Below are 23,382 nucleotides of genomic sequence, written 5' to 3'. Positions count from 1 at the left end.
AAAATGATCTGGAATATCTCCCCGCAACCCCTTTGCCACGAGACGCTCCTGAGCTGAACGGCTGCAGACTGTTAAGGAGAAAGAGAGGCCTCTTCCCGTTCTTGCGACCGACTGGGATTTCTCTCTCTGCTGGTTTGATAAATGATAGCAGAAAAGATATGAAGGTTCTTTTGTTATATTCTGTGGCGGTGCCCGCCTGTGCATTCCTGTGTGAAATTGGTAGAGTGAGATGTGACTGAGAGAATGGCTTGATCCAGATAAAAAGTTCTGCATCACATTTCCCATTCACACAGCTGTGACAATATACTGTGCTCCGCTTTCCACTGTGTGTGCGTGGCAGGTGGACAGCGAGGAACACATTGAAATAAATGGGCATGTAGTGTGCTCTTCACTCCAGCCTTCTAAGAGTTAATTTGATTTATTTGACCCAGAACAGAACCATTGGAATTGTTTTGGGGTTTTTTTTTTGCAGCTCCATTGTGCCTGAAAATAACCTTAAACTAGATTTTATATAATTTTCGATTGCCGTTTTCAAAGGGCCTGACTCCAGATTCTGTAGAGCTGCAGCCACATGGAAATGTGTTCACTACCATGCTAACAAATAATCAGGGCCACATACCCTGAAGAATTATTAGAAGCAAAAAGTGTGGTTTGTCATAAAACTGTATATGGAGTCTCTACAGCACACACATTACTTTTTTCTTTACACGTTTTATTTATTTTATTAATTTACTATGAGGCTACAGTATGGCAGTCAGGGAGTGATATCCGTGCAGGTGGGAGCATGTAATAACAACATAAAGGTCTGTATGGCATAAGTCTCCATGTATATAAAAAATAGCATAAGTGAATACATGGCAACAAAATTCAGAAATAGCTATTTAGATACAAGCCAGAAAAATGAAATGGGGTGATGCTTTTTTAAAACTAGATTTTTGTTTTTAGAGACTTCATTAGATGCAGGAATAGGTACCACCACCTTTTAGAAGCCACCGCTGTCCAATTCACATGACCTTTCCAGCTTTGGTGTGCTGAAGTTGAGAAACATTGATATAACTTGCCTCCAGGTTTAAATATCACTTTACAAGCATTGTTACCACAAGAAGTTCTTACAACATCTGCTAGTGAGGCAAGACATCTGTTCTTTGCAGCCATGTTTTGTCATTTTTACATTTTGAGATTTCAACAAAACACATTAAAATGTATTATGACTATACACGTTATGTAATTTAGCTTCACATATATTTTGGATTTACTTTGCTTATTTTTTAATATTAAACCGTAAGTAGTTCCATGAAAAATACCAATCACTAAATCAATCTTGACATTCAATTCATATTGTGATTAAATGTCACCGCAGGTTCACTGAAATGCAGAGTGAAATTAGAGAGAGAGGGACAGTATGAAATATGCTCTTTTGATTTAAATGGATTCTCCATGGCTCAATCAGCCGCCCGACGCTGAGAGAAAGGTTCAGCTTATAGTTGTAAACTCATCTAATTGCCACAAAATAGACTTTTTTTGGCACATTGTCTGATTTCATTCAAGTAGTCAGTGGGGTTAGCATAACATTTGTGGCCAGAATAAATATGGTATGATGAGCTCTCTATACTAAGAGCTGCAGGATATTTTGGATGCTCTCTTGGGATAGTGAAGAGCGTTAATTAAGGATTCGGCCTTTGTGCTACCGTGGAGCAAAGGAGAGTTAAAAGAAGACACATGACCATGCTCATGTGAGGTGGACCAGAAGGACATCATAAATGTTGACCACTGTATAGAAATCAAAGACACGCAATCAGCACGTGTAGGGTCAAATATTAATATAAGATTTCATTACTCTTATCCTGTTTTGAGTATAAATAAAAGTATAATACAGATGGAAAGCCTCTAATTATCTAGGTACTAGGTATGAAAATTATGGTGCAAAGTGGTAAAAGTTTTTTAATCACCATAGCAACAAATGGAATGGCCCTGTTGGCCGTCCAACAGCATTAACAGTATTCCTGTTTATAGATAAACCACGTTGTATCACCATGTTTCCTTTGTTTAAATAATTAACAATACAATTACATACTTAACAAATATATTGTGATATATCTTCTGCTAGCTCAAAGAAGAAAGGTTTTCATTATCCAATAGTTATATAAGCATCGTTATTTGTTCTGCAGCTGGGATAAGGGTCAATCCAGCTATCATCCATTCACGGCCTCCTGTGTCCCAGGAAACTGCATAGCTATGCAAGCACAGGGTGAAAATAAACAGTATAATACATTGCCAGATTAGCAGTAGGGCTACTGCTGGGCTTTATTTACAGCATAGCTCTTTTCTTAGGTGTCCTCTGGCAGAGTCATTAAGCTCCTTTTCCATCTGAAACCTATCCTCTGTCTGCTTTCCCAGGAACAGCTGGGCACTTTCTGGCATGGGCTCTTCTCCATGCAAACTGGATACAATTGGGCGATTACAGCGTTTGGTCTTTTTTACATTTGGGTTTTTATTCCCCAAAATGAATGCAGTTTCATGTTGAATGTGACCAAATGACTTCATTAAATATTGCAGAATCTCAGGATTAAGTGTGGGTAGTTTTGAATGGGTCTGGCTGTCTTAGTGGGTATATGTCTTTATCTGCATTATTGTTGTGTACTGAAGCCACGCTGTGTGATTCTGCGTGAGCTCGGATACAGCCTGCAGTATAATAGAAGTAACTTCTAACGGCCAGTTCCAGTAAATCACTGGGCATTCAAATGGTATGGAAACAATATAACTGGTGTCACATCTCTCTGTTCTAAAGCCATGTGCACATGCCTCAGAGAATTATATACTGTGTAATGGATGCACATTATTAGAATTTAGCATAATTTACAATTCAAACTAATGGCTGTGGGAATACATTGTACACAAAACCATAGATAACCGCCACCATGTCTGTATAGTTCTCCATTTGGTCAGATTTGCCACGCGGCCAGGGGTTTATATATTTATAGTTTTTCAAAAATAGATAGTAGATAGAATAGTTTTAAACTTGTTCTGGATGTTATGAATGTTAAAAACATTTATAATGTGCAAAACACTTTGGCTTATAAAACCTATAAACGACTGTTTTGTCTTCTTGTAATAGCTGCTTTAGAAAAAAAATGTTTAAAAATGGGGTTCACACAACAGAAACAAATACTTTGGTCACCGTTGACCCAGTAAAACTATGCCTTGCATTCCATGGACAGAAAAGATTGGAACCAGAGGGAAGGCCATTCATCAACCTCATGGTTACATTCCCGAATGAATGGTACGGTAGCTTCAATTTTGCCCTTAACAGCTGTGATGAGTTTCTTGGAAACCTGGTCTATTCAGTTTGTGTAGTCTGTTATATTTAATGTTCTTATCTTGTTCCATGTTAATGGATGAGCTGGATGCAGAAGGAAAGGGTTAATCATGAATAAAAGATCTAGTTTTAAATATGTGTGATTTGATTCACATCTTGTTTTATACAATCATCATTAAGGGACATGTGAATACAAATCCATAAAAGGATTTTGCTTAGCCGGCAACTACTGAATATGGTGTAGTAATAAGTAATCTGATTAAAATGTAATTTAGCATATGATTAATGTAGTGTCTTGATTCATATACTAAAGGGTATATGCTAAAGGGTAGGACCAACATAAAATAGAAGCATAGTGGTGGTAACAACAAGCAGCAAAAACTATATATTTTTGGGGTATAAGTATAGACTTATTTGGAGAAAACACAATTCAGTCTAAACTTTTTAGAAGGAAAAACCAATGTTATTTCCTGTTGGGAAATTCTATGGAGGAAGGGGATTTATAAAGGTTTTCCAAGGGTATGATCGGTGCAATCCTTGTTATATATAAGGAGATTGACTTCTAACTACATCTGTTGCAGATGCAATACTGCCTTTTCACATGTGTTCTTATGGTTATACAGATAAATACTTGAACTACTTTGTATGCTGTGATTGTGTATCTTTTTATTATGGTTGAAGACGATAGTAGGATGTTGGATGCTCCTTCTTACACTGTGGAGAAACTTTGCTGTAATGATAGTAAATTAGCTCCCATTCATTTGAACATAGTCTGTTCTATCCTTGTAATAGTTTGCACTAACCTTTCAGATACTAAGAAGACAATCTCTGAATACTTACAATGTTACCAGAGAGATGCAGATAACCTAGGGTGATTAATGTTAAGATGAATCAGGGTTAAATATAATGTTTTCATATGTTTTATGCAACTAGATTTAACATGGTGTGTTCTTGTTTTTTTGCAGGTCAACTCCTTATAACTCTATCTTTAACAGGAGCAACATTGAAGAAGAGTCGCAAATATGGGAACCACGAGATGGAGCTGGATCAGTGTAATAACCAACTTTGTGTTATTAGCCCCAATTATGGCTCTCACCAGACAAGCCTCACAAGCAAAAAGGAATTTTACCACATTTTATGCTGAGCAAGCTGACTGGACATTTAACCACTTGGTGGTTGATTCAAGGAGTGGACATATTTACCTAGGTGCAATCAATAGAATTTACAAACTTTCTGAAGACTTGAAGGTCTTAGTGACTCACCAGACTGGACCAGATGAAGACAACCCAAAGTGTTACCCTCCTAGGATAGTCCAGCCTTGCAATGAGCCTTTGGCTGTTACTAACAATGTCAACAAAATGCTCCTTATTGACTATAAAGAAAATAGATTACTAGCTTGTGGTAGCCTTTACCAAGGTATCTGCAAACTGCTTAGGCTTGGTGATCTTTTTAAACTCGCTGAGCCTTTCCATAAGAAAGAACATTATCTCTCTGGGGTAAATGAGAGCGGGTCTGTTTTTGGTGTCATTGTTTCTCACAACAATCTTGATGACAAGCTCTTTATTGCTACATCAGTAGATGGAAAACCAGAATACTTTCCTACAATTTCTAGTCGAAAGCTTAGCGCTAACTCAGAAGATGATGGAATGTTTGCATATGTTTTTCATGATGAGTTTGTTGCTTCAATGATAAAGATTCCATCTGACACATTTACCACAATCCCAGACTTTGACATTTATTATATTTATGGATTCAGCAGTGGCAACTATGTCTACTTCTTGACTCTTCATCCTGAGATGATTTATCTTTCTGGTTCTGCCACAAAGGAGCAAGTTTATACCTCCAAGTTAGTCCGTTTGTGCAAAGAAGACACGGCTTTCAATTCTTATGTTGAAGTCCCCATTGGCTGTGAAAGAAATGGTGTGGAATACAGGCTTCTACAAGCTGCTTACCTTTCCAAAGCTGGGTCTATTCTTGCCAAATCTTTAGGAATCAAACCTGGAGATGATGTTTTGTTTACAATCTTCTCCAAAGGTCAGAAGAGGAGAATGAAATCACTAGATGAGTCTGCCTTGTGCGTATTTGTCCTTAAAGACATTAATGACCGCATTAAAGAGAGACTACAGTCTTGCTACAAGGGAGAAGGTACTTTAGATCTGGCATGGCTGAAGGTGAAGGACATTTCCTGTAGCAATGCGGTAAGTCATGGACCTTTTATTGATTGAATTAAAATAATTGTTAATGCTTACTGTGAATTTGGGTAAAAAACACACAAACCATTAATTGACCCATATCTTCTTTTAGAAGCTTTACCCTGGCAACTATTTCGTTAAGGTCCACCTTTTCATTGACATTTAACATGTGATACATTATTTTAATTTCATAAATATCAATAATTACATTGTTTTTTTATATAACAAACTAATAGACTAAACAGCATTTACATGGACAATACCCTCTATGAACTCTAGCACCTTCTTTTAGAAATGAGAATGCTTACCTGTTGCAGTGACATAAACAATGTGTTATAATATAAAATCCTAAATGACATTTCTTGCCTCTGTATGACACACCTCTTACATTCTTATACTGCTAATTGGACTAGAAGCTGGCAAGAATAAATTGGTTTTGAGTGCTTTTCCTCTATAATTGATAAATTAAATAAATATAAACAAAAACAAAATCACAAATTAATTTAGCACTCAATTATATTCCATTTGCAGCACTTAAGTAACATAGTCTCTATGTTTGTTAGTAAAAGCAAAACCCTTGGAACTATTATTATTGTTATTATTATTATTTACCTTAATTTAGTGGTTTACAATTTAATAGGATTAGGAGGTGAGGACCCCGTCTGTGAGTTGCAATGTAGCCTAATGGCACTTTTATCCAAAATGATAAGCAACAATGTTGAACTAGTGAGGGAGCCGCTTAAATAAAGTGTAAAAAAGACTATATTACCTGGCATTCCATGATTTAGGAAGCAAAAGTATTAAAAGTAAAATATAGGTGTACCACCTAACATTTACAAAGGCACTGCTGCCATCACAGATTTTAGCATAACTAAATTTGTTAATTAAAACTACCTGTAACGTGTGCTTTTGTTTGATAATCAGTGTAATTGTTTTGGATATCTTTAGTTTAAATGTTGCCCTCCTTGAAGCAGGGGTCTCAGGGTGGAAAGGCCAACAATTTTCTGTCCTGAAGTTCTCTCACTTCTCCTCACCTATCCTTACAAAGACTACCTGAAACAATTAGCAACTATCAGCAACTTTATGACAGGAGAGATAAGACAATAATTATATGGATGGAGAGAAAAGTTTAAATATATTCCCCCCATGGTATATATAAGATTAGTTTTCTTAGATGTAGGTTTTGTGAAAAAGGACAGCTCCCCTTTAAGGAATTATTTGGTACTTGTCAATATTCAACAAAGCAGTCATCCTTTATCTTCTTAAAAAGAGCACATGTAAGATTAGATCAATTTTCTATGATCCCATTGTGCTACAAAATATTAAACCAAGCAAAACACAATCCTCACTTTGTACAAGACTTGATGGAGCACATTTGCATAAAAATAGAGGGGAAAAAAGTATAACTTGCTTATCCCACTTAAGAGTCTGAAATCCAAAGGAAAGTGCTTCAGAAGCTTTCTGCTAGGGAATTGATTGTTATTCATCTTAAGAATGCTAGGAAGGCGTTAAAAAATCGTCTGCTTTTAGCTTTACAGCGATGCATTTACCTTCTGGGCTGCCCTAGGCCTCATCCCCAGCTCTCCCTCTCCTCGTCAGAGTCTGTACTGCCTTTTAACACACAGAGCACTTTGATATGACGACATATCATATGACTTCAAATTTAGTCTATGGGGGCTATACTGAGCCTCCATAGTGTAAATGGGCCTGTTTAGGAGATCAAGGATCTCCCCTGTAACCAGCCCGTTGAGCAGTGGGATACTGAGAGAGATTGCCGAGAGGGTGATCTGCCCCCCGGTTTGGCAGCAGGCTGGAGAGGTAGTGTGGGGGTTGTATTAGTGTTAACCACCTTGTTGTGCCCCAGCTCTTAAATATTAGTATGTTTCAAAATATCCCATCCAATCCAGAGCCAGCAACCATTATCAACTGTCTATCTACCTGTCAGGGTGGTGTGTATGTATTAAGTGACATTTTTGTGAATATGGTAGAAATACTGTTAGTGAAGTGTTGAACACTTTTCTACTTGTCTGGTACCATTTCTTGTGTAATCAGCCTTTGCCATCTGGATCTCTCCTTGGCCATCAAGGTCAAATCCAACTGAGGATGTGCTAAAGATATCTGTCTGCACACTGCAATTGCTTATAATGGATGGATGCGTCAAGCACCCCTTTGATAAAAGCCATTTCAAAACAGCCTAGGACATACTCCAAATATTAATATTTCTATGTAGTTAGACACTGATGCACCTGTAATAACAGGAAGATGAATGCAGACAATGATTATAATAACCTATAATGCACTGTAAGTGGAAAGTAAAAGAGGCTAGCATCAAAAAAGTGTTAAAATAAGCCTTGACGCGAGAGTAGAAAACACATTACTTCTTATTTAACTCCCTTTTCAGATACTTAGAGGATAATAAATGAGTCAAAGCTGGGTAGGGAGAGATTTGTTGGTTATCAAGCTGCCCCTTTCTGCATGGCATTAACAAAGGCTTTGATTACAATTAAGTGTATCTGAGGTTTCTGCAGAAGTAAGGACATTTGCACAAGCGCTCGTACTCGTCCTTAAAATACCCAGTTTTAGAGTGAAATCTAGATTTGAAAGTAAGACAAACAATAAGAAGAGATGAGCTTGCTGTTTGTCAGAAAGCCACTAAATTAAATAATGTATTACTATGAATACACATGATTCTTAAGCAGGCATAGGAAGTTAGAGTGCTATGTATGAAATAATAACCTATCTAATATGATTAAAGGGAGCCTGTTGCCCTAAAACTGAGATCCTGGCATTCTTTTCCTTGTCCCCCAACCTTCCCTTCCACAGGCTGGAAAACACTACCATTGGGGAGGAATAGGGGAACAATGCATTGGGGAGCAATAGGCACCTCTATGGAAAGTCTATAGTACTGTGCAATGTGGTATTTCAGAAAAGTTATAGGAAGCCACAAATTTCAGTAGGAAGCATATAAGGGTTTCTCTGCTCATTATATTTTAAGCATTACTTGCTGTTGTTAGTGGTGATAATGGGTTTCTGGATTATATATGGGAAATTTCCAGACACCTTCTTGTCTCGCTAGCGATATTTGATATTTGCCAAAAGCTAACCAATATACTGTATGTCTGTCTTGCGTCTATAATAATTGTATGACTTTTTCTGAATATGAAGGAATATAGATTACTGTTTTTTTTTACTTATTCTCCAAGAGGAAAAAATCTCACTGTATTAACAATGCATTATGAAGGGCCGCTCTTGTTGAGTCTCTCCTGTGCAATGACTACTTTGTCATAATGTATGGTTAATATGGCAAGATTACATTTTACATCTCATTGCAATTTATGCACAACTCACCAATCAGGGTTATTTTAATATTAATGTTTTTATACAGTAACCTAATAAAGACACTTAGTTTTTTTTTACATAAAGTAGTTTAGTATATTTTTAGGCTTTCTACTTTATTTTACAACGATGCAGGAACAGAGTCATACTCTCTTAATAAATTCAGGTTAAAACCAATCCATCTCTCTAACTAATATGCTAAAACACTGTGTTAGTATTATAGCTGCTGATAAAAATGGCTGTGAGCATAATCCATGAGGAAGAGGCATCCTATGTGAATGGGGTTGGAGTGTGTGCCAGGGGTAACTGTTGCACCTGCGGTTTAGTTGGGCAAATAGTTGCCCCTGTACTGTGCATGTCAAAGCACAGCCTGTGTCGCTGTGTAATAGGCATCACAACTTGAACTATGAGCTAGAGATTACAAGTCCCTAAGGTTTGCACAGTCATGCCGTGGATGGATTAAGAGTTTGAGCTGAAGGCTACACGGATTCTTTTTAAGGAAAATCACTCAGAAGAGTAGAGGGTACCGTTATCCTAGTTATGCCTTTGGTGTACAGTATTAAAGCTGTGAAGACACTCTAAACCCCAGCAGTACATGAGTGAAATGCTTATATCTGATTTAACACCCTATACATTAAAATATGAATATTTATTTATAGATTCAGATGTAACAGTACTCCACGTGCATTTAAATGCTTCCTCTTCACTTATGTATAAGTCACAAAACCAGCTATGATGACAAATGGACTAGCGGAACGTTACAGAAACGATATTCTCAGATTGGTTGAGAATTAACTGTGTAAACTTGATTGCTATATTTAATATGCTCTCTTATTGTCTCTCTTATATGGCCTTATTATGTATTTCAATATCCTTTACATCAGATGAAAACTCAGTCCCACTGACCCTCACTCAGCTCCCCTGATCACTTTCAGTTAAACTGATCAGTAGAGACTGATTCACTTGACACCAATCTCACCGAGGCAAATTCATACTGACCACTCTTCTCTACTATGAAAAGTAATGCACAAAGTAGTCTCAGTCAAATGACACTGACTACACATATCATTCATAGCGACACACACGTGTTCTTGTTCTCTGTGATCATCTTACTCTCTCAGGAGCCTGACCCATGAAGAACCCTGAAATGGTACCATTTACATATATATATATATATATATATATATATATATATATATATGTAAATGTCATAATTTCACTTTAAGAAGCAATATGGCTTAAAATGTGATATTGAAAATTAAACTATGAAATGGAACAAATCCATAGCTTAACCCTTGATTTGCAGGATGCACTACATATTCGGTTGTTGCAGATGATTAAATCACTAACATCTGGATAATCTCTTGATCTTCTGCTCTCAATGGTTCTCTAAATTGGTTCCACCAGAAGCCGTGTAATTCTTATAGGCAAGTTCTTATGAGCTTCCTGATTGAAATCCATGTGTGCAAAGTGGCTTAGCATCTAACAAATCCATAGACACAGCTTGTTTCTTTTTTTAAAATGTGTTGTCTCTAAAAATATGAGTTATTATAATGTTTTTAAGAGAGCAGGCTTACTCAAATCATGAAACAATAATAATAAAAAAGGCATGAAAGACTATATTATATTTATTTACTCATTGGCAAGTTTTCAGATGACTTGCAAAGCAAATTAAAATATTTAATCTCAGAACCCTGCAGAACATACCCCCCCCTTCTGCGGTCTGATTTTAAATTCAATCAATGAGAGCTCATCCTGCGCATGCACCAGGGGATATTATTAGACCCCCTCCACCAGAATCCCTGTGTGAGCCAGTGCAGAAGCTGGCTAGGGGTTAATATACCACGTGGTCACATTGGCAGCAGGACATGTGTTCACCCTGTGCATTAGAAAGGAGGTTAAATTATTATTTAAAGGTACCACTCGGCCATCATATGATGGCCGGAGTGTCCCTTTCACAAAATATAATGGAGGACCAGCCCTGGCAGCTTTCTCGTGCAAGGTAATAAGCAAAAAGTTCACCAATCTGCGCTGTGCAGATACATCTCGGCCTGTTTTAGAGAAAATGCTCTCAGGGGTTATTTTATTACCATTATAACATTTTATTAAAATTAGCATTATACCAATGGGGGTATTTAACAATTTAACAATAACATTAAAACAATATACAAATGAGCAGTAAGTGGGAGCTTACATTATCTTTTTAAACCCTTACATTGATTTCACACTAACCCTTTTAAGCAAAACATCAGAGAATGTTACCACCTGATTGTTTGCTAGCCTGCTTTGAAGTAAAAAAGATAAGATTTATTTTATAATAAATAAAGATTGTTTGTTGAAAATGAAAAAAACTTCCAATATTTTATTATTCATGTAGAGGGAAAAAATTCATTCATTCACACCAGGAGATAGGTAAACTGTGACTGATAGTTTCTCCTAAAATGATACGACGTTTCTTATATTTGAAAATCTTCGATTCTACATTCCTTATATCCTTTTCGTTGTAACAATTTGCAAACCTGCAATAAATATTGCTGCAGCTTGTTATGTAGTGATAAAAAGCCTGATATGATCGCATTACCCAGAGTTAACCTTAGATGTAGCGGTACATTGATGATTAAGGATGCAGTATGTGCAAAAATTCTGTATCTCGAGACGTCTGTGTTCCAAAAGGAGCTGGAAAGTAAACAGATGTAAGATTATCATAAGAGTAAACTAAATCGCATACACAATCAACTGAATTAAACGTTATTATTTCATAGGAACCAGCGGGGCAAGCGTCCCTGTTAAGTGATCAGTTTTTATTCTATTTTATTACATAAAGCACCTTCTAATGTAGAATAAACCAAATTAGATTTGGGAGCCTTAAAATATATGGAATGAACTGCATGGTGTAAGTAAAGTTTCCAGTAAAGTTACTATTATTTTTATTTTTTGTTTTATATAGCACCATCATTTTCCATATCGACATTATCAAAATGCACAAGTGATTTTACTGAAAAAAAAAATCTGGTTTCGGCAAATTTTGAGAAAAATGTTCTGGATGGATTTGCTATAGTGATGTTATAAATAATTGGAATCAGTATTATCATTCAAAGTTTGCGTTAATGTATTCATTATACATATATATAGAGAGGCTTTATCTATTTTGTACATATAAAACATGCACAGATCTACAAATACACGTGTCTGTGTGTCTGTCTACATGTGTGTGTGAATGTGTGTATGTGTGTGAATGTGTGTATGTGTATATGTATATGCCATTAGAGTTCAGCTTAAAGTTCCAATTAGGATGGTCACAGATCTCCCTTGAAACATGTCCATTTACACTATGGATGTGTGTGCGCAGGAGGCATAGACCCCAGTAGCGGTTATTGCCCAGCACCATGCAACCAGAGACATATTGCGGGGTTACGTCCTGGGAGTGAAGAGGAGGTCACACATGCTCAAGGTATATATATATATATATATATATATATATATATATATATATAGTCCTGACACTCAAGATCCAATGATACACCTTGTTTCAAAGCTCCTAAAATGTGGTTTTCTCTAATAATCTTCTGGTAGCTCTCCTTTGCCAAGTCTCTGTGAAATTAACGGAAGTATATAAATTATACTTGTTATTCAGTTTCTACTTGATGGGGAAGAAAACTCCATTTACTAGTCTGGCATGAAAAGAATAGAAGCAGCAACATAAAGTGCTCTTCGAGCAGCTAGCAAAATAGGAAATTGTTCTGTAGAAGAAATACATATAATATAATTTAACGGGGAGTTGAGTTTTAAGATGAGAAGGTGTCACCTCTCTGCTTGCTAACAGTATTCTCTAATGATGCCTTGTCCAAGTGAATCACACGTCGGTCAAAAAAGGTAGAACTGTTGTAAAATAAGTGCATAGTTCCCATTTTTCCACCAAGGGATCAAGTTTTGACAATTAAATTACTATATTCAAGCTTTTCCTTTTTTTTCTAAAATGCTGCAGAAATATAGTGCAGAGGCTGAATAAATGAGAGTTAAAGGAGCAAGAGTGAAGGACACAAAGAGTGAGGGACAAGACTGAGATGGAGGGTGGATAGGCGAGATGCTCAGGAAACTAGGGACCTTGGGTCAGAGGATGAAGGCAAAGACTCAGATAATAGTTAGAATTACAAAGTGACAGAAAAAAAGGTCAGAGAATTCAAAGCAAAGACTGTATGTGTAGCTACTGTGAGAAGAAGAGTATTTTACTTAACATACAAGTGGATTACTGTGTAAGTCTTCATAGTTTTTATTTAAACAGGGGCCAGTTTGTCAGGGCCGTTACCTTACATGCTAGTCGAATGTAAGTTAGGTTTTCTTTGAACCATTTTTGATCAACATCAGCTTCTTAGTGTAATTTACTCCGAAAGGGCTTCTGCAGTGATGCATTTGAACCTTACTAAGAATCCAGTGGCAATACTGGACAGAATTGATGAGCTAATGAATGGGTTCTGAGATACTTTGTCTAGCTTGGCTCCCAGAACACCATTCTTGTCTCCCAGTTTGATGACAACTGCAGTAAATAAGGCAATCCTGAGTGGCGTGACAACCCCCTCAGTGGGAATAACACAGGTGAATTGCCAGTCCACCGATATGAATGATACATCAGATGTGGAGTCAGGTGTGCATCCATACATTCTCATTTATTAAGTTGAGAATCGTCTTCTCGCAATGCTGGTGGAGAATTTACAGATATATTGAGTTTAAAAGGGTGGTCTGGTTTAATGCAATTCATTTAGAGAAATGAGGAAATTATGTGTAATTATAACGTAATGATGCTAACAAGGAGGCCTATCCATCCTGCATATAACTTTATTATTGTACGCACCCTGGTTCTAATTATTTCCCTAAGGCTTGTGTTCTGCGCTAGAACAGTAGAAACCTATTTTAAAAGAATGGGATGTTCCAAACAAGATCTTGGGAGATGATAATTTAATTACTAAATTACTCATTTAGATTTAAGATATTTGCCAGATTCTGGATTCTGCCCCCACAATTTTGTAAAAAAAACACTGAATGCGGAAAGGAATAACATTACTCTGGCAAAATATGTTACAATAGTCAAGGTTTATTTCAAATTATAAAACATTGTTTTATGTCTGCGAGCAGGGTCGTCAGTATTTCCATTTAAGGCTGGAAATATTTTAACTTTGATACTATTGCCATAGCTGGTGGAACAATTAAATTCCTCCTTGATAACGGAAGTGCGTTTGGGTTAGGCCACTTGGCATAACGTTGGGTAATCTATAGTCAGCAAAGAAGTGTGTAAATTGAATGCACGCCACACAACGTTTTGAGTGTCCCAAACAAGGACACTTGTGTTAGGCGGTCAGTGGCTCACTGTAGAAGTAGGCAGGGCTGGCTCTTACCCAAAAACCCACCTTACGGTACTTAGCTTTAGAATGTAGGGAGGTGGCCATGTGGGGGCTGCAATGGAGGTCTGTACGGTTTTTACTGCTCTCTGGGCTGGTCAAGTGATTTTAGAGCAGGGATTGGCAAATTATATGTACAAGGACACTAGTATCCATACCAAGGTTCATGATGGTACATTAAACATCTTTAAATTATCCACTACAGACCCCAGTACATGTCCACTATGAGCAATGCTGGTGCAGACCCCTGTTTAAGAGCCCCTCAAACCTGGCTCATGCACATAAAAGCAGTAGGGCAGCTACATGGGACAGTGCCTGGAAATTGGGACCAAAATTAAATCTTATGGTATTCAGGTAAGCTAGGGCAGCATTACTTTAAAATATAAACTATCATTGTGCAATGCAGAATCCAGAAGGTTTGTCGTAGATTTGACGCTAACAAGGCTTATGCTGAAGACTGAGTTGGCAGCTGGAGTCCAGCAGGTCTGGCCGTATTTTGACAGCAGAACATTTATAAAGGTCAAGTTAGAGAATAATTATCTGGCGTCAGTTCTGTTTAGAAGTCGGTTTCGCCTGCTTTGTTTCCCCACTTGTCCTTGTAACCTTTAAACTTGTAGATTCAAAATAAAATAACCCTTCTTAAATCTAGGAATTATAATGAGTATTAGAAAGGAGGAGGTGTAATTCTGTGTATGAGTATTGATAGATTCTGTTTATTTTTGCTTTAGGAAAATGGCATCCGTAGATTCACACAACAAGCCCAAATTTTGTGTAATATATTTATGTAAATCTCCAGTATATTATCCATCTAACAAAAACTACAAATGCGAAGAATATACCAATATATAGAGACATTATTGACGGCTGTAGAGTTTTCTCATCTGTTGTTGAGAGAAGCACCATTAACGTCTATGAGTATGTTGCTCGACAGGTCTGATCTACTGATCAGATAAATAATATACTGATATCTCCATCACTTAGGCCTGAATTCCTGCAAGATCTGAACAGCCATACAAATGTACATAATATAACATTTACACAGCACTGGGAGTGGGAATGGACAAACCATATATACAATAAATGCTGCTATAGGATGGCACAGTCCATCCAGCCATAAGGACTCTGTACTTTTGTTAGTGACCTACCAGCATGTTACCTGTTCTAATCGTCTGACTCCATAACACTAATGAGTAGGATGGGAAAACCGATACTGCATGTATTTAACAGAGGTAGATAGTTTAGACAAAGATGGACGGGACCAGATCCTTCTAAAACATAGTCAGTTTGAGAGCGGTAGAAAGTCCACTTTCCAAACTTTGCATGCAAAGGGCTCATCTCTCTGTGGTCAAAACGTATTAATATCCCGTGGTTTTAGAGGAAGACGCCAAGGCAGAGGACAATACAAAATGTGATATTCGTTGCATGCAAAGCAAAACGTATCTTTTACATAAATTGTATAGTAGTAGGAATAGTATAGGAAATTAAGTGCAGCAGATAAGTTATAAAAGACCAGAGTGGCAAATAACTCAGGTAACATCACCCTAATCCAATGACATTTACACAGTTACATGTAATTCCACAGTTACTTTTGCACTATAATGGTGTTGAGCTGCATCATGCAAGCAATTAGACTGTAGGCTGCAACATTAGCTTCTATGAATTTATTCTCGATCATATTGTTTTTTTCCCCCGGTAATGGCTGTAAAGTTTTTCTGTTGTTAACTGCGTCTAAATTTGTGGTTATCCACAGAAAAATACTGCACTTCTAAACAGCTTGTGTAATCTAATGAAGACAAATAAATGCAATTGTCTTCATGACTTTCTGAGAAAAACAGTTCAATCGGGTACTTTTTGGAGAACAATGTAGAAAGAGTTGGTTATGTATGCTGCGCTAGATGATAAAACGGGAATGTTATTATTTGTACAGAAGTATGTAGGAGGTGGATAATGAGGCATCTCAAATTAATATTTTTCGCTCCTGTGATTTATAGGAACAAGGATTGCCAGAGTTTAATGTATAAAAAATGTGTGTTTTCATAACGAAGGCTCTGTAAATCTTGAACTGATTAACAGAGTAGTGCGATATTTAAGAAATACGAAGAATGAGTTTAAAAAGCAGTTATTAATGTTTATTGTTTTATATAGCACCATCAGATTCAATCTTGTACAAAGGGTGGATGGGGAAATAACAATTAGTATATAACATAACAAGATGACTTACAGAAACAACAGGTGAGGAGGGCTCTGCGCAAATGAGCTTACAATCTAGTTGTAAAATTGGCTGTTTTGATGAAATAAGTAAATAAGTTTCTCCCTGAAAAGAATATAGACCAAATGGAGTGTCACACTGATGGCATTGATTGTAGAAAGGAATTCTAGTGCAAATTTCAAAAAGAGCAAAAACATATTCAATGAAACGTCCCACACCCGTCGATGTTGGGGTAGCTCCATCACTACATCTAATCGCACCGGGCTAGCTTCTCCCTTATACATGACTAGCTCCACCACCTCATGAAGCAAGAAGAAGAGCTCGGGGCAGCCTACATTGAAAAGTTCCTAGGTATGCTGATGAGTCTGTTCTTCGGGTCATCGTGCCCTCATACTTTAACTGAACCCCTTATTTAATGACCTGTTTTGGGTATACCTTGTACATTTGGCACACACAGCAAGCATTTTGCAAACATAATAAGAATTAGAAATGAATACCTTAAAATAAGTCTACATTAGTGCCACCAGGGTGCACCCCGATAAAAAAGTGGAACACATTCTATTTAACCCTTATCAGACCTGTGTACAGCTGGTATAAGTTTTCCCTTGATGGGAACTAAACGTGTAATCTGCATGTTTCACATTTATCAAAGGTGCTTCAGACAGCAAAGTAAGCAGAATATCAGCCCTACTTTTTTTTATAGAACGGCATTAATATCTCAGGTTGTGCCTTCAGAGGAAATGCTGTTAGTATTCTGCCTTCGCAGGCTGCCATCCGGCAAGCTTTGCACCAACCATTTGATTTATTTACTTCCTGAAATCAAATGACAGCTAAATCCCCAAAAGGCAGAATATACTTCAATCCTAACACCTTCCCAGTAAAAAGCTGGACTGTAAACTGTGCTTTAGCTTTAACTTCTTCTTGGATTAATTTTTGTTAAGAAGAAATGTGAAGGGAAAAAAATGTCCTCGCTAAAATGCGTTGTCCCATGATTCATCACATGGCTACAGGAAGGTTTTGAAGGGTGGCATATGTAAGCCGCAGCGCTACCGGAAATGGTTAAGGGATGGTGTGGATAAAAGATGCTTGTCTGAATTTCAGGTGTAGTTCTGTTAGTGGGTCTTTCTTTTGTCGGAAAATGTCTTAAATAAATGCACATATCCTGATAAGAGAGTAAAGAAACGACCACTTGTCACCCAAAAAGACGTTCTCCATATAATAAGGCATACAAAACTATACTAATGTTTTTATTTTAATAATTATGAATAGTGATCAGCAGTGATCATGGGAAATATAGAGTGAGGGTAAGGTAAATATTTTTAATTGACTTAATAACCATTTAATATATGATTGGACAAACGTCATTTGTAACAAGACCAAGGTATTTGGGCACTAAATATCCCTATTGCTCGTCTAATTGCTATGATGCGCTAGTATCCACCTGACATTAGGGGAGAAAGGAAGGACAAGGAGCTTTAGGTCTCAAAGAGGGACTGAGCCTCCTGAAGAAGGATATTTGGTATGCATGCATAGTAAGCAGAGTCCCAAAGCACATCATGCTGGATCTTATAGGCATCTCAGCTTGTGTACCAATTAACTCTTGGTTCAGTCATTCTGATTATGGAGCCTGTGGTAAATGTGAGATATCTGTAAAATTAGCAGCACTTGTGGGCCTACATTCTTTCACCTTTGGGATTGTCATTAACTGAGTAATAGTACCTTGCAAGCTTGAATTCAATTAAAAAGTAAATACGTTCGACCTTGCAATGCATGTAGGAAACTGTGCTATTTGGATTTAAAGCAATAATACGCTTCAACATGTGACTACCCATTTACATACATGTCTCACGGTATGCTTGCTAATTTACTCAGTGCTATAATTAGAGATTACAGCCTAGGCCGCATTGCACACTGTCATGAATGGAGCCAGGTGATTGTTATATAAACATGCTATGGTGGTTTGTGTAGAGATGATAATAATTATAGTACTCTGTTAAATTTAGGCTGCATCTTAAAGAACAAGTCCAAAACCATTAAAAGAAGTCAACATTATGACATGCTCCATGCTTTATGACGGCTCAATGTATGATATTTCGACCTTAGAATGGTTCACAGGGCCAGCGCTACCTATAGGCAAGGTAGGCGACGGCCTAGAGTGCAGATATATTGGGGTGTGCCATGCGCTGCACTCTGCTAGAGCTGCACCCTGGTGGCTGCTCTTTCCTGACATGGAGGAGAGTGAGAGGCGCCACTCTGACTGAGCAGAGAGAACCTCCTGCCACCCTGTAAGAGTGACACAGAGCTCAGCTAGTGTGCCAGATGGCTTTTCCTCTATTTTATAACGAAGGAGGGCTGGAGACTTAGACTGTGTCTATGCGGGGGTTGGGGGCTTGTCTACATGTGTATGATCCACTTACATGACTCCGTCCCTCAAGGTGATGCTGCCCCCTAACCTCTAAATAAAAATTTATGCTATCTCCCTAACCTCAAAATAAAGCGTATGCTGCGTCCCTAACTTTAAAATAAACTATATGCTGTCCCCTAAACTCAAAATAAAGAGCAGTGCTGTGCCCCTGTAGAATGGCTCAAAATATAGAATGGCTGGTGGGTCTACTGAGAAAGCCATTGCTCACGAGATTGACTTTGAAACATTGCCGAAGGACTTTGTTAATGCTAAAGCAAGAAATGTCAATTTTTTGTAGACCCAATAGCATTTGTGAAAATGCTTGAGCAGCTCAGAGATTAAAGATTGGCACTTGCATTATTGATTGTATTTAAGTTTGTGCTGCAATATGTTGTTCTGCAGTGTAATTTTATTTGTTATTTAAATAATGTTTTATTTTCGGGAATCGTGTTGCCAGTTGATACATGAACAATGCCGCTTTGTTATATGTTTTGCATATGTAAAATTGTTTACAATTGTTTCAGATATTTGGTTAGAAGGTTATTTCCCCCCGGGAGGCTGAGGTTCGCTGTGAAAAGGGTTAAAACAATAGGCAAGGAATAATCATGTAGAATTTGAAAACAGGAAGTTATCATGACTGCTCCTATAGTATATATGTAATATATAGTTTAGTACATTATTTTTGCGTATTATATCTAATTTCATGTACGCCTCACTATTCATTTTTTCTTTTAATATATTAACATTTTAATCTGCAGACATTTATAATTAGGGATTCTTAGCCCACTGTACTGTAAATTGTAAGATTTAAAAGTGAAGTGGCAGGCTAATGTTAAAATGAAAAAAAGCCATTTAATCATTTAATCAATGTTATATTTTCCACAGCTTATCACCATTGCTGATGATTTCTGTGGCCTGGACATGAATGCCCCGCTGGGAGTATCTGAGATGGTTCGAGGGATACCTATCTTCACGGAGGACATGGATAGAATGACCTCTGTTATTGCCTATGTCTACAAGAATCACTCACTGGCTTTCGTGGGCACTAAGAGTGGCAAACTAAAAAAGGTAGGATCCAAGATTTCCGATGAATGATAAAATTATGGGTTTTTTTTTGTTTTGTAATACATACAATGCAACCACCTAGCTGGGTAAAGTAGTTATAGAAAAGGAGTGGACCTCAACAGATATATGCAAGGTATGTTGACCTGACTTCCAGGGCTTTATAACAGTAAAATATTTATCTAGCAAAGTATAAATAATAAGTTTGTACCATTTTATTTAAGTGAACTAAAACACTGCCAATATGGACATGTTGGGCTTTCTCTGAGCATTCCAACTGTTGAGCTTCTTGAGATTTCTTTTGCGCAGGTATCTCATGTCATATAAAACTACATAGCACTGGTATTCACTAAAGCAATTTCCGGTAGAGTAGAATATTTTAGTTCCCCTGATAACGCCAGGAAGTATAAATGACCAACCGTAGTGAGCTTCTCCTGCAAAGGAGTGCTTGGCTGGACTTGTATAACCCATAGTTAAATCTAACATCTTTGAGCTGAAACTGCAACTCTCCTGCAGACTCACACTTTAGCTGAGAACCCTCACTTTGATCACTATGCCGTACAATATAGACAAGAAACTTCTTGATCATTGCGTACCCGTTAGAGGGATGATGTTAACTGTGGTCAAACAAGCTCTGCAAGAGCCTGTGTCACTATAATTTCTAAGAATTTAATAAACAGCAGTAAATGAAGGAAACTGTTGACTCATTCAAATCTGAACTTGGTAATTTGGTTTGTGAAATTCTGGAGAAAGCAGAAGCTTTCCTCTATTTATCAATGAAGGACTGATGCCTGCAGGTTTGGAAAGTAATGCTACAAAAAGCTCACAGCAAACATGATTTGTGAACACTGGATAAATTAATAAAACTCCTAAATAAAGTTAAAATGGATAAAGCCTCCCAGCCAGGTGGTATACATTCTTAGGTACTTAGGGAACTCAACCAAGAAATAGTCAGACCATTGCTTTTGATCTTCAAGGACTCTCTCTTGTCTGGCATAGTGGCATAAAGCAAAAGAACCAGTATTAAAAAGTTATTAAAGTCCTATCCAGGTAAACATGCGAGCCAAGAGCCAGAACTGTTTTATGAAGGACAGATGGTGTCCGAGTAACTTCATTGCATTCTATAAAGAGGTGAAAGTACTTAGAGTGTAGTGCAACATCAAGATGTACGTGTACTAATGGCCTTTCGTGACACGAGTTTTAAGGATGTACAGGTACAATATTAGAAGAAGAAAAAAAAAATTCATCCCAAATGTTTTCATTGTTTTAATGTATCATTCATACTAATTCTTGGACTATACATCTAAAATGGTATCAAAAGAAAGTTCTATGCCTAAAAAAACAATATATTATTATTTATTGTTTTATATGGCACCATCAAATTCCATAGCGCTGTATAATGGGTAGACAGGACATGACAAGTAGTATGTAATATAACAATTTGACAGAGATAACAGGTGGGGAGGGCCCTGCTCAAACGAGCTTACAGTCTAGAGTCTTAACATATAATGTTTGTGTGTGCATAAAAAGAAAAAAGGCATTGTGATTAAGAAAACATTGTGTAAAAATGCTGAAAGACTTGGCAGCCTAATTGGCTAGTTAGATTTAATATTGACATATGCAGTTTTATGCATTTTGGGAAAACATATACCCTAAATGGTGCAGTGAAAAATGACTTCTATGTGGGATTCTTCTGGGTCAACAACAGGGTTGAACTTGTTGGTCTTTTTTCCAACCTAAATTTCTATGCTATTATGGTTATTATTGTGATAATACTTGTTGTGTTAATGATAGCAAAAGGTACAAAACCCTACCTGTTTCCATATTTAACGTATAAATGGTGTTGCAGTTTGAATCATGTGTGTGGTATGAGAGAACCTACAATAGTGATGGCACCAAGGGTCTTTTCTTTGGTGAACTTGAGTCTTATAGGTGTATAGGACCCCAAAATAACACCTTAAAAATGGAACACGTGTCTGGCATAAGAAGCATATTTACACCCTTTTTTTTTTTTTTTTACCACGTCAACACATATTAATATAGCAAATTTACAGGATTTTTTTTCTAGAAAACTATGTTCAATTCCAGAATGTGATCTTTTCCGTGTATTTGTTGCGGCGTTTAAATGACAGCACATAAGTGTTCATTTGAATGATTTGTTGTGTAGCAGAGTTGGATGCCTGTTATTTAATTTTGACCTACTTTTGGGACAAATCGGAATAATCACTATAATGAAGTAAAAAAGAGAGACCTGCTGTCTAATGAGCAGCATCCTGTCACAAAGGGTATTTTTTAAATTTAATAAGTAAAGCATAAATAAAGATCAACATTTTCAATGCAGCTTCTTGTCAACATGCACAGCTTCTGACCACAAAAAAACACCAAAGGATGTGCTAGAGCCAAAACATAATGATGACAGAGTTGCCCGACAGCGATGAATCAAATCAGGGCATTTATGTATTTTTTGTATGGAAGACCAAGACCTGAAAATTGTGCCTGAATTTGGCTGTAAGCAGTATGTGAAGTCATTGCCACTTTAATCAGTGGGCAGCATGGATCTTTTCCAATGACCCATTATCAAATAGGTGCTCACTACCTGGCTCATGAGGCTGCTGTGTGGTAGCCAAAGAGAAGTGCTCCTTAGACTCAGGAGGAGTAGTCAATAACATTACAAAAAGCCAGCAAGGGGTCCATTAATACCTTAAATTTCCCCATGCTAATGCTGTGTGAGGAATGATTATCCTTGTTTTACTGGTTTTGGGGTATCAGAACCAACATTGTGCTTCCTTTAAAACCCCCTGTTAATGATTATTTTGTTTTGCTGCTAAAGATTCAGTACCAGTCTGTAAAGGATGAATACTGTTATACATAGCATGACAGAATCACTTTACATTTGTAATTATACTTGCAAACAATCCCCATTAACAGCATTCTGTCTTAATTACACTACCGTGTTGAAGAAAGCACCATACATCTTCTACAACTGAGATTGATTGATAAACTTGACCATTTGCTCCTTAGTGTTTTAAGTATAGAGCTTTCAACCTCCTGGTTCAGAACCACAACATGAGGCTGCTTATAATTAAGTATAAGTCATGACGGACCTATTATGAAGGAATTCTGTCATTTATGTTAGGTACTGTGGAGCAAAATACATTAGCATTTGAAGGCTGAGGGATGGTTTGAGGATAATAGAACTCTTGTCATTTGCGATAAGGGATGTTGACTTACAGCGTGCATTGCAAGTAGGTGTTGGGAATCACAACAGGTTGATTTACATTAATACTCAATCAACATGAATCATTCTCTGCGCCCTCAACTATGCTATATATGGCATATAATTCAGATTTAACATGGCAAATCGATAATGTCCAGTTTATCAGTCAGATAAATGCTTGCACATTTCTGTTGGACTTTAACTTAGCAATGGCGGACAATTGTTTATTAATTTTCTATAATGCATCACTCTG

The 23,382-nt window shown here is 37.2% G+C and overlaps 1 protein-coding gene across 1 annotated transcript in view; it reads left to right on the top strand.

Annotated features, from left to right (window-relative positions):
• Positions 1–23,382, top strand: part of PLXNA4 (plexin A4) — a 313,936-nt gene that overhangs the window by 37,411 nt on the left and 253,143 nt on the right. Inside the window, exons 2-3 of the mRNA XM_053462914.1 lie at positions 4,282–5,514; positions 19,736–19,918. Of these exons, the coding sequence (XP_053318889.1) occupies positions 4,339–5,514; positions 19,736–19,918 (1,359 nt within the window). The 5' untranslated portion in view covers positions 4,282–4,338. The remainder of the gene's footprint in view (positions 1–4,281; positions 5,515–19,735; positions 19,919–23,382) is intronic.

Source organism: Spea bombifrons, chromosome 4 (assembly GCF_027358695.1).
Source record: "Spea bombifrons isolate aSpeBom1 chromosome 4, aSpeBom1.2.pri, whole genome shotgun sequence".
Lineage (NCBI taxonomy): Eukaryota > Metazoa > Chordata > Amphibia > Anura > Pelobatidae > Spea > Spea bombifrons.
The sequence above is the reverse complement of the archived record's forward strand: the minus strand, read 5'-3'. Positions and strand labels throughout refer to the sequence as shown.